The sequence below is a fragment of the Pelodiscus sinensis genome, chromosome 1, assembly GCF_049634645.1.
Source record: "Pelodiscus sinensis isolate JC-2024 chromosome 1, ASM4963464v1, whole genome shotgun sequence".
Lineage (NCBI taxonomy): Eukaryota > Metazoa > Chordata > Testudines > Trionychidae > Pelodiscus > Pelodiscus sinensis.
In genome coordinates, this window is record NC_134711.1 from 53,258,551 (window position 1) to 53,271,286 (window position 12,736).

Sequence of the window (12,736 nt, forward strand, 5' to 3'; positions counted from 1 at the left end):
TTTCAAAAGATCCCGTACTCCTCAATAGGGCCGTGTCCAGACTCAGGGTTTTTTTCGGGAAAAGTAGCCTTTTCCTGAAAAAACTTCCCCTGCGTCCAGACTCAAGCTGCGTTCTTTCAAAATTATTTCGAAAGAACGCGGCTTTTCTTTCGATGGCGGTAAACCTCATTTCACGAGGAAGAACGCCTTCTTTCGAAAGCTCCTCTTTCGAAAGAAGGTGTTCTTCAATGTAAAGAGGCCATCTTCGAAAGAGAGCATCCAGACTCGCTGGGTGCTCTCTTTCGAAAAAGCGGATTTCTCTTTCGAAAGATCCGCCTGCAGTCTAGGCGCGATCTTTCGAAAGAGGCTCTTTCGAAAGAAGCCTGCAGTCTAGACATAGCCTAAGTGACTTGGATACTTACTATGCCTTTGAAGCTGTTGTGCAGTTTGTCCTCTGCAAAAATATGAAACTGTAAAGGCTGGATGCTGAAAATAATGGCTGATTTCAACATAGTAACAGTCTCCTCTAGCCTTTCACCACAGGCAACCACTGCTAGATGCATCTTCTCAGCAAGATGAGTTTTCATAAAATCATATCTAATGAAAAATGGTAAAAAAAAATGAATCAGCATTTAGCAAGAACAGATATAAAAAGTTGTGTCATTTTATGCGGATAATCTCATTAACAAAATATCCCTGCTCTAAACTGAAGTTAGGAAGTAAAAATGGATTTTATTTAATAAATGATACTTTGAAACAGGACAGAAAAAATAGGACTAAGTTACATTTTGTCTAGATTATAGTTAAGTTTGACTTCACTTGACATTCACAAAATTACAGAGTTATACAGATAAAAAGTGTTAGCAACACTCAAAAAAGGAAATATCCACCTTCTTGGAAACTTTACAAACAAATTTATCATCCTATTATAAATTCATCCACTGAGTAATTCCATCAAAATAATTACATTAAGAGAATATGATTACAGAGTTAAAAGCATTGTGAAGTCAAAAATTAAAGTTGAGTGCATAACCTTAAATCTTATGTGTGTATTCTACAACAGAGTTTTTAGTTATATGCTCATTATAATCCTCTCACAGGATCCTACCTAATACAATGCAGAGGCTGGATAATGTGCAGTAAATGAGGCAGGGTTCCAAAGACTGAGTGTGTTTATAAATAATGTTAAAACATTAATTTTGCACAGAGGATAATTGCTGAATGACTTAAGCAGTTATACTGGGTGCAGCTTTTTTCTGTTCTAGTAAATTACTTTGAAATAAATGCTGCACAATGGCTTCATTCACTGTGTGCTGGATTAAACAAGAGTCTAACAGAAAAACAAGCACATAATAAACCATAACATTTATATATTTATATATATTTATTTCACTCTCACACACACATGAACAGAATTAACATTGGCATTTCCTGACCTGGTAATTTAGGAAATGCCTAAAGATAGTATTTCCTAAGAAAAAAAAGGGGCATCTACATCAGAGAAAATTCCATGACATGAAACTGCACCAACAGAGCACGCTTGGGTGAAATTCAAGGGAAGCAGAATTATAAGGGGAAGAGACCTGAACTCAAGTAATCCTGCAGGAAAGAACTGGTAGAAGCAGAGAGACCAACTGGCCACAATTGGTTCAGAGCACAGATCCTCTTCAATCAGATCTCTTCCAGCTCTAGCTCTCCCCACTTCCAATCGGCACTCCACAGCCTACTGAACAGCTCCTATGGCCCATCTATACACTTGCCTCCACTCCTATACCCAACTTGCCTCCATGTTGAACCTATGGCTCTACAGCCCTGTTTCTCAATGTGTTTCCCTCCATCCAAATCCTTACTCTTCTCCTTGCTTCCCGATACCATTCAACTGTTAAGTATTAATACATAGAAGAGTTTATAACTTGAATGTGGCAAAGTAGTAGGGGACATGGAGGAAAAGAGTGCATCTCTCCAAAGACCTGGAGGAGAAGCAGAGTTGTCCGGTCTTGGATTTGGGGGGGAGAAGTAGGGGCAGAGGTTGATAATAAAGAAGATTCATAGTGGATATATACTTCTTTACATAAACTGGAAAGTAATATAGAAAAAAAATCTGCTGTGCTTCAAGTTACGTAGTCCAACAGTCCACCTATTCCTCTCTCTCAACTTCAGCTTCCTCCCCTTTCATCATCCATGGATGTTGTAGTTATCCCACCAAGAACAAAATTTAGAGTTAAGGTTGAACTTATTTTAATGTGTCTGGATTACCTTAAGGAACCCAAACAACTGTATCAACATTATGTAGTGATGCAGTGCAATAACCATTTGATTAATCCATAAATTGTGTGTATGGTGCCAAATAAATCAATTCAATGACAAATTATATTTTACCACCACCATCTTATTTCACTACAGGATAGTTTTATAGAGTTCTGAAGAACATTATTCAGCCTTTGTGTGATGGTTCTTGGAGTATCCATTACTGAGAGTCACCTTGCTACCCCCTGCCTCTAATGAGGAGTCTCTCTCTCATGGTAACGAGGTGACAGCTCCCTGATCTGTCAGCCCTTCAAGAGCTCTTCCTTAAGCCTGCCAGCCTTTTCTTCATCTTGCAGGCTAACAAAAGGATGCACCCGCATCTCCAAATTACTTTGAATTCCAATGCAACATCAGAGATTCCAGATTTTCTGCACCCAAAGATGTATTGTATCCAGTTTACCAACTTTACTTTAAACCTCTGTGCCAGTAAGCCACACAGAAATTTAACTAGAAAAAGAGAGTGTGGTAGAAACAAATGGCTGCAATACAAAACACAAATAAAAATGCAAACCTGGCTCTACACTTAACAGTTACCTTTCCCATCTTAGTAGATTTGCAGACCCATACATCCTAAACTCAAAACTCAGGTCATCTAAAGAAGTGGGCTGTGCCCATGAAAATTCATGTTACCATCTACATGTTTTGTTAAGTCTATAAAGTGCTACCTGCCATTTGTTGTTTAAGTAAATTGAAATGAATTCAACTACAAAATCTCAGAAAATTCACTGTCTGGTCAAAAAGTGGCACAGTTTCAGGAAAAATACAACTATTTCTCATAAATAGTTAAATAGTTGAATCCTTGCATTAAATGCAAAAAAGCCCTCACTCAACCCAACCTTAACTATGGAGCCACAAGTGCTCCCATAATAGAGGACTAGTGGAAGACTTTCAGCATACTTCTTCATCTGGTTTTGTACTAATATAAGAAAGATGTGTTGTATTGCAACTAGTGGCTGTGAGATGTTTTTCCTACTATCCTTAAAAAAAGTTTTGTGACTGGGTGATCCATTGTAAGAGACTTACTGAATTTGATAGTGATTTTTTACGGAGAAATTATATAATTCAAATCCATATAAGCAAACACACTCATGTATTTTATTTCTAACCAAAAGTTAAGGCTGAATGCTGTTTAAGAACAAAGTGGAGGCATATGAATTATGGGTGGTAAAAGGGAGGTACAGTGGAGTCCGAATTATCCGACCTTCGGTAATCTGATACTCCGCTTTATCTGACCCTGTAGCTCCCGGGGACAAAGCGGCACTGGCAGGAGCAACATCAGCGGCCCCAGGGCGTGGGCTGGGAGAATGGCCCTGCTCACTGCCCAGTCACTCTCCTGGAGCCGCTGATGCCGCTCTTGCCAGCACCACTTCGCCCCCAGGTGCTACAGGGAGGGGACAAAGCGGCTGCCGGCAGGAGCGGCATCAGCGGCTCCAGGAGAGCAATGAGGCAGCGAGCGTGGCCATTCTCCACAAACAGCAACAAAGTGCAGGCACATGCATTCAGCCGGGGGTGCTCGTGATAGGCGAGTGCACTCTGTTGCAAATGCCTAATCCAGAAACATTAATTCAAAGTTAAGTTCTTATTTCCCCTCCAACAAAGTTTCATGGCAACACAGAAAAAGCCAAAACTCTGCTCAGTGATAAATGTTAATCATTCACAAATAATTATTTGTCCAAAGAACTTTTTTTTTTTTTTTTTTAATTTTAAACCTCTGACTAGGAATACTTTAGAATAGGATGGGCAAAAGGGCCTCCGCAAGCAGGTGGATCTGGCCCACAGAGGTCCTGCTGCTCCCCCACCCCAAAGCCAATTAGGGCCTGGAGGACGGGGAGTGCCCGAAGCCTTCTCCGCTCTGTCCCTGCCCTGCGAGCAGCGTGCGGCAATTCAAAGCGCTGCTCACAGAGTGGGGGCAGTGTGTAGAAGGCTTTGCGCACTCTCCTGCCCCAGGCCTTAATTGGCCTGGAGGCACAGGAGCGCGTGAAGCCTCCTCCCACCCTGCCAGGAGCATGTGGCACTTTGAAGTGCTGCGCGCGGCTCGCAGGGCCAGGGGGGAGAGTGGAGGAGGGTTCGCACGCTTCCCCGCACCTGGGCCAATCAGGGCCTGGGGATGGAGGAGCTGCATGAAGCTTCCTTTGCCCTGCCCCGGTCCTGCGAGGAGCCCATGGCACCTCGCAGGGCAGGAGGAGGCTTCACATGCTCCCCCGCCCCCCAGACCCTGATTGGCCTGGGGGTGGGGAAGCGTGCAAAGCCTCTTATAGAGCATGGGTGCCTAGTGGGAAGGGAGGGCAAAGGGGCTTCTCCCACCCCCAGACCAATAAGGGTATGGGGCTGGGGTAGCCCCGCCCTTCCAGGATGGCCTGGGGTTACTTCAAAAGTTTTTGAAGTGACCCCCAGGCAAAAATTATTGCCCATCCCTGCCTTAGAACCTAATCTTACTAGCTAACCAATAGAGCACAGGATGCAACATTAAATTGTGAGCAGAGGTGAGAAATGATTAATTAGAGACCCCGTGAAGAGAACCAAACTACTGATTCCATGTGCCTGCACTTTGTTGAGGTGTACAGGTTCTTTCAAAACCATCTAGACTGCAGTTTCTTTTTTGAGAAATCCTTTTTCTAAAAAGTGCTTTCATGCAATTATGCAAATGAAGTGCGAGATTTGTAAATCCACATTTCAGAAAAGGAATGTAGCTTTAGAAGTCTATGTCTAAACATTTCCCCTTCCATTCAGGACTGAGCGCCCCATGCCACCATCACTTTATACAGACCTAGTCCCTTCTCAATGTGATCTCATAACCAGGGACAGCAAAACTGGAGGGATATGACAAATGTTCCCATAATGGAAACATTTGATGTATATTTCTTGCACTACAATATTTTGCAGAAGCCAGTGCAGGACCTGGAGAAGGGACTGAAGCAGCTCCCATAACACACGAGATATGGCTAGACTTCTGGGGGGAAGGTAGAAATAGATCTCCTCTTCCTGTCTTCCAGCAATTGTGGGTTCTGGCAGAGACACAGAGCCAGCCAGAGGGTCAAGAGCATGTGCACTAACCTCTGGAGAGCACAGGACACAAGTACCAGCTGCTGAAGAATAGAAATAGGAACTGCCAGAATGCCCCTTCCCAGTTTGGAGCCTGCTCCCACTCACCATCGAAAGTGTCAGGTTTCTTCCCTAGCACCACCTCCTATCCATCCTCCCCTCCCCCTCCACCTAAGCATATGATGACCAGTAACAGCTACAGAACTTACATACATTGGAAAATAGCATTAGAAATATTTTAGATATATAAATTGAATTATTTTAATGAAGTTTGTCAGCAATAAATACAGAGGAAAACACAACATGATGAGGCAGCTGTCCAAATCACAAGCAGACCATTAACAGTCCAACAACAGGTTAGGAACCTCTGCTCTAGATGAAGTCTAAACATAAAAAAATTATTGAATTTATAGTCAACTTCTGTGCATACTAATGTTGCTTTTAAGACAACTGTGACCTCTATTCTTGGTCATTTGTCTGGGGCAATGGTAGAAGTGCCTTGTGAAATATACAAGTTCTGTACAGAAGCCATTTCTGTATTAGTACAATATGCTAAAATAAAGTTAGCTTGGTATCAGCACAGAGCACACAACAAACCTGTGTTCCCTTGAATCCTTGTGTTTAAGCAAGACGTTGATGTGTTATCATGGTTGATCTACTTTGGAAACCATTTAATAACATTCTTACCTTGAACTGTTCACATGTGACTATCAAACCTAACACTGTATGAATGCATTAAATAGCACAATCTTTCAAATTAAGATAATATGTAAATGAGAATTTACCACCTATGAAAAATCTTCCCACAGTGGAAAGGTTTGCCAAGAATCTGTCTACAATATTATCCATTCTCAACAATCTTCCAAAATAAATTATGAAAAAGATAAATATGTGCATAATCTTTAATTTAAATATATCTTAATGCCATAAACTGGAATAAAGAGTTACACGCAAAGTTACCTTCAAGTTATAAAAAGCTGCTTTGCAAATACGTTAACTTTTTACAGTCAGGCCAAAACTCATTCATATGTACAGTTCCAAACACTATAAAATGAAATAAAATGTTACACATGAATCTGTTTGGTTCAAGAACTCCTCCTAACCTGTAAGATCTAGAAGCACCAACTTTGGTATGCAGCTTCCTCTTACCCTAACTTAAACCAAGGTCACGGTTTGGTTGTGTCAGGAAAACGGAAGTGCCAGAAATGGGACTGTTTTCCATTACATGGAAAGGGAGGGGGCAGAGAGAGAAGGAACGTGATACTGAGGAATGGCCAGCAAGGCTGGGAGTCCACCATCTTGCCTGCCACCAGACTGGGTGAGTAGTCCTCCTGCCCCTAACCCAGAGCCTGACCACACCCTATGGAGAGCCTGTAGGCTGTGGGGGATGGGCCACAGGAGAAGGGGCAGCCCCTGGATTCTCACTCCCCCTTTCAGACAGTCTGCAGGGGGGAGAGGAACTGTTGGAGGGCAGGGCTGCCCCCTGAGCCTGGCTCCACCCAACAGCCTCAAGGCCACAGGAGTGGCTGCTGGAGGTTGAGTTAGCCCCAGGAGCCCACCCTTCCCCCAAAAGCCTGCAGGGGGGAACCACTGAGGGTACGTCTAACCTAGCCCCCTAGTTCCAACTAGGGAGGCTAATGAGGGCGACCAAAATTGCTAATGAAGAGCAGGATTTAAATATCCCGTGCTTGATTAGCATATTCCCAGCAGGTCGCCATTTTGGAAACTGACTAGCCCGAAGTAACTGCCCGTGTATACACGTGACAAAGAAGCACGATTCTGAGAGAAACCCCTTAGTTCGAATTAACAGTTAAACCTCATTCCTTTCTGGTGTGAGGCTATAGGCTGGTGCATTGAGAGCACTTTTGAGGGACTTTAGTCTCCCTTAAGCACCAGATATACACAGTGAACGTCAAAGAACAGGACTGCCTTTCAGCAGAGAAGGTGGCTCTTTGAGCCCAGTGAACCGGGTATAGCTCAAGTTATAGCACTTCAGCCCTAATGGTAGCACTAAGCTAAGGGGTATTCAAATGGAGTAAACAGAAAAAACATACAGGGAGAAATGGAGAAGTAACCCTAACTAAGGTACTAAAGACTACTTTCACTAAGTATAACTATCAGACTTAAACACTGCTGGGAGCTCTCTCAGGTCAAGGACAGTTGAAAAAGAATTGAGGAGGGTCTGGTTGTTTAACTAGTGCTCTCAGCTAGTCATGAAATCCTAGAAAAATGTTAATAAGGAACTCCCTGTTTCAAATAAAAAAATCTGAGCATTAGAAATGAGAAACTGCAAAATATACTCTTGTTCTACCTATACTGTATTAATCTGCAGGTTTACAACTCACTGCAACCAATTTTATCTATTTGTTAAAAATGGTGACCCACAAATAGCTTTTCATGATGTTAGGTTAGAAGATTTTCTCACTTGTGGTAAATGTCTTAGGCAGAAAATAAATGTTGAATATTAGCATTTAATAGACAAGCCTGGTCTGCTATTTATGAGTAGAGATTTCACTTAAATTTGATAAAATCACTAGACATGTCCATGTTGAAATGAGTCTCGTTCTATAAAATAGTAATACCCTGTTAAATAGAGAGATCTAGTGAGTACATTTCAACATAATGTCTCTTGAAACAAAAGCTCACTGCTATAACAATTATTCTATTGCCTTTTATATTTACATGGCAAGGACTTGTAAGCCAGTTAATAATTCCTAAGTAGTAATAAAACAAAAAGAAATAATGCATTAAATACAAAATATTAAATATTCTCTGAATTTCTTCTTCATATTTAATTTCTTAGGTTACTTGATAATGAAAAGTGTCATTAAAAGGGCATGCAATGTCCAGTTTAAGACAATTGTACTATGAGAACAAAAAAAATGTATCTGAAGTAAATTTCAAGTGTGCTTAACTTCCCAGTTTGTCATATAAGAAATGATACTGGCTGCACCTGTCTGCAACTGAGTAATATGTTTATTGGAGCCTACCTAAAAGCAGCTTCCCAAAAGCAGTTCATTCCACAAACATCAGAGGGCAGCATCCAATAGGAATTCCAGTAAGAGACAGACAATTTCTTACACCTGACAGGATAAGGCAGAAATAACAATCCTATAAGAACATTACTCTTTTTACATAAAAAATGAAATGGATTATTTTCACCCCAACATCAGAACTATGGCATTGTAGTTCCATAAAGAATACTAGCTTATACTGTATCAGGGCTTAGATAATAAACCAGATACCTACTAGCTCAAACGCTAAATGTATTAGTTTGAGCAGTGGTCCCCTCTTTTACCTCTCACCCCTCCCATCACCTGCAGGGGTCAGAGACACATGGACAGGAATAAAGGGGACAATGTGGGGGCCATAGCTGGGGGTCAGCAGTTAGGCCCCTTGGTGCAAAGCCAGCATCCGGGGCCGTGAGCAGAGCCCCAGGTCCAAGGCTGTAGCTGGGACCCAGGATGTAGGACCAGTAGCCAGAGCCAGGAGCAGAGCAGGGTGCATTTTTTTTCCAATGAGAACTTAAATGTTGCAGAAATTGATGGTGTAAGTCCCCACATGGTCCAGGGCAAGCTTTCAAATTTGCCATGGCCAAGTGGCAAAACACTATATTACAGAGGTATTTTATTAGAATCAAAGGGTACCTTGAGAATACTGGCTCCCTTGTGCCAAGAAGCAATGTGACCTTCCATTTAAGTATTCCCAGAATCTTTTTTCTTCTAAGACCTTGTCTAGTCTAGAAAAATAAATGCTTTCTATTCAAAAAACCATGTTTTAAATCAACAGGCTTCGAAGCCTTAGTGTAGATGGGGCCATTAGTATTTTATCATAACATATGAAAGGTTTTTTCCTCTAGACAGCCTATATCAGTCCTAAATTAGGGATGTTAAAAGTCAGTTGAATAGGTAACCGTGTAAGCACTGAAAAACTCAGCTGTTACACAACTACACACTGTGGGTTCTGCAGTATAAAGTTTAAGTAAGATGCAAAGCCTCCCCAGGAGCTGGGCCACCAGCCGCTTCCAGGCCAGCTCCTCGGGAAATGGCTTCCCTGCTGCAGAGAAGCCTCTTCCTTGGGAGTGGAGCTGGCAGCCCTTGCCTGCCCAGCTCCCAGGGAGAAGGCTTCCCTACCCTACCAAAGTGAAGCCTTCTCCCCACCAGCAGAGAGGGCAGCCTTTGCCTGCCTGGCTCCTAGGGCAAGACACCTCACTGTTCTGCTGCAGCTCCGGGATATGGCTGAGTATAATTGACACCACTAACCGATAAGCTAATACTCTCACATCCCTATCCTAAAGTAGAATAGATTTTTAAATATAATCTTTTTTCAAATGACATTTTGTCTCTTTAAATATGATTTCCATCCACCAAAAACTTTCACTTCATATGAGAATCTGACAAACCAAAGTTTGTTTATTACCATTGTTCATAAAACTAAGTGGAAGAACCTTATTTTCTTTAAAAACAACAAATAGTCTGGTAGCACTTTAAATACTAACAAAACACATAGATGGTATCATGAGCTTTCGTTGGCACAGCCCACTTCTTCAGGTGATGGGGGCGCTGGATGTCCAGACCAAGAAAGCTTATATTTTTGTGCAGTATCATAACCACCATCTTTGGCAAGATTTCCTCTTTCATATTAATGACGAATGCAATCATTTCTTGACCTCTACTAGACTAAGAGCTGAAATAGCAGGTTCTATTGCTGCCCCACCCACTTTTACACAGTAGTAGGCAAGGAGTGATTAGAAAAAGTTTTTAAAATGCATGTTCAAAGGCCTATGTGAGCAAATCAACTGTAGAATTTCACTTAAGCACACATTTCAAAATGATAAATTTGAAGATCTCAAAGTGCAGAGAGACTCTGAAGTGACCTCTTACGCCTTATTTTTTCCAGGGCCATAACTAGGCTGGAACGAGAAGAGCAGTTGCCCAGGACATAGGGCTGACAGGGACACAAAAATGGAGCAATTAGGGTCAGCAGCATCAGGCTCTTCTTCCCATAGCAATGGGCTTAACACCGTTGAATAGAATCCAACGACACTGTTGTTCTTTCTAGAGGGTGCTAAAACGCTTAGCTACAGCTCTGAGTTTTTGTAACTTGAAATGTATCTACCCTCCTTTGCACTCTATGGATGAAAAGCACTTTGGGAGAATGGGTGATGAAATAATGTTTTGTGTAAGTGTAAAAGAAGAGAACCGCATAATGTTATAATAAGATAATGCAATTATAATGTGATTACTACAGCAATTTGGCACTTCCTTTCTCAGACTCAAGGACATCTAGAATACACGACTACCTACTCAACCTGGAACATGAACATTAAGTTGAATTCTTTCCTGCTTGTCCTTCATAATTACTACAGATTTTGGACTGGATTTAAACAATTCCTTTGAAACTAAGGATGTTAAATATCGATTAATTTACTAGTCGAGTAGACGATGGAATCAACTAGTTGATAGGCACTTCCGCATTCTTCCTCTGAAATGTACAAGAGCCCCAGTAGGGGCTCTTGTGCATTTCAAAGCAGAAGCACCCATGTGGAGCCCGGAGTCAGCAGGACTTTCCACTGGCCCCAGGGCTGCATGTGGCGTGCCAGCTTTGAAATGTACAAGAGTCCCCACAAACATGCAGCAAATTGTGAAATTCATATTGTAAGTTCATATCTCCTGTATGCCTTCTAAGACTTAATCACCAGAAAGCAGTTAACAAGAGCTAATAATCAAATAAAACTATCTGAAAATTAGTTAAAGTCTTTTGACACAAGATAACTTATTAATTTACATTGCATAAGTATCAGAAACGTTCAAAAAAAATTAAGTGCTGTGCCTGCTTTAATAAGTAAAGATGTTGGATAGTCAGTGTTGGCTAGGCAAGAGCAGAGGTCATCTCCAATGAGGTGAGAGCAGAAAGTGTTTTAACAGCAATGAGTTTAAAAATAAAGTAAGTCAAAGCAGAAAAAACTGATTCACAGAGAATATGGCACCACAAAAGGCACAAGTACTCTCAAGGCTTCACTGAAAGTTCTGGGTATTTCTCCTCCACAGACATCCAGGAGTTAGAAAAATGTTTGGTGCATAATTTAGAATCAACAAGTAGTCAATGAAGATTTCAGTGTTCTAGCCCTAAAACAAAGCACTGGGAGTCGAGGAGCTGACAGCCACGCTGGGCCCCTGGGCAAGATGGGGGGGGGGCAGCTCCACTCTCCGGGAAGGGGCCGGGCCAAGGCAGCCAGTCCTCAGTGCCACCTGGAATGCATCACACTGCTCACCCCAGCCTTTAGAGAAGGGGTGGCCAACCCATTTAACAAAGAGAGCCAAAACAGTGGCAGAAAAAATGCGAAGAGCCTCACCAGAATTGTTAAAAAAAAAAAAAAAAAAAAAAGCAGCGAGCACCCCAGAACAGAATTGTTGAGCAGAAACATTAAAAACAAATTGTTTTTAAAAAGGAGGGTGCCCCTTTAAGATGGCCGCCACCTTGGGCGCCATTTTTAAAACCCTGCAGCTCTGACCCGGTAAGCACTGGGAAGCCAGCGGGTGGGGGAAGAACTGAAGAAGGCTGTTTGGGGGCGGGGGGAACATGCAGGAGAAGCTTCGCAAGCCGCACTTTTGGGGAGCAAGAGCCACATGTGGCTCGTGAGCCATGGGTTGGCTACGGCTGCTTTAGAGCCTCCCAGAATGCACCATGAAGTGCTACACCATCAATTTAAAGGACCTGGGGTCCAGGTGCCATCACTGGCACAACAGCAGCAGCTGGGAACCCTGGGCCCTTTAAAATTACTGGGCCCCATGGCAGTTGTTCCCCCCCACCAGGTGAAGTATTCAGTGGTGGAGGAGCCACATTCATTAAAAGGGGACAGGGGGCATGCTAGCATCCTCTTAGCTCAAATAAGCAATTTGAGATTTTGCCATGGGAAAGCCAATTAACTTCTAAGGGTATGTCTACACTACGGGACAAGGTCGAATTAGGATGCAAACTTCAGCTATGTTAATTGCTTAACTTAAGTCAAAGGAAGTTAATGTGACTTTTGGTGCTGCAGGAAGTTGGAGAGAGAACACTCTCCCTTCGACTTGCCTTACTCCTCGTAAAAGCAGGACTACTGGCATCGACAACTGTGGCCCTCTCAGTTCAAATTAGCATGTCCTCACTAAACTAGCTTATTTGGACCCAGAAAGATCAGCAGCAGCAGCTTCAATCTCCTCTGTAGAGTAGACGTACCCTAAGAGAAGCTACTGAAGCTAAGTGCACTTTTTTTTTTTTTACATAAAATAATAAAGGCACACGTACTAGAAATTTTTCTTTATTAAAATTCTCAACTTTCACATCTTTATCCAATAGTCTATCCCTGGTGGAATTCTATACCAAAAAAAGAAAGATTCTGTGCACAATATTCTAAAATTCTGTA

The 12,736-nt window shown here is 42.2% G+C and overlaps 1 protein-coding gene across 2 annotated transcripts in view; it reads right to left on the reverse strand.

The window, feature by feature from the left end:
• Nucleotides 1-12,736, reverse strand: part of GXYLT1 (glucoside xylosyltransferase 1) — a 57,348-nt gene that overhangs the window by 29,391 nt on the left and 15,221 nt on the right. Inside the window, exons 2-3 of one of the 2 annotated variants that reach the window (XM_075930109.1) lie at nt 8,319-8,411; nt 402-576 (exon numbers count right to left, since the gene is read on the reverse strand). In XM_075930109.1, the coding sequence (XP_075786224.1) occupies nt 402-576; nt 8,319-8,411 (268 nt within the window). The remainder of the gene's footprint in view (nt 1-401; nt 577-8,318; nt 8,412-12,736) is intronic. The other variant, XM_075930116.1, reaches the window with a different exon arrangement.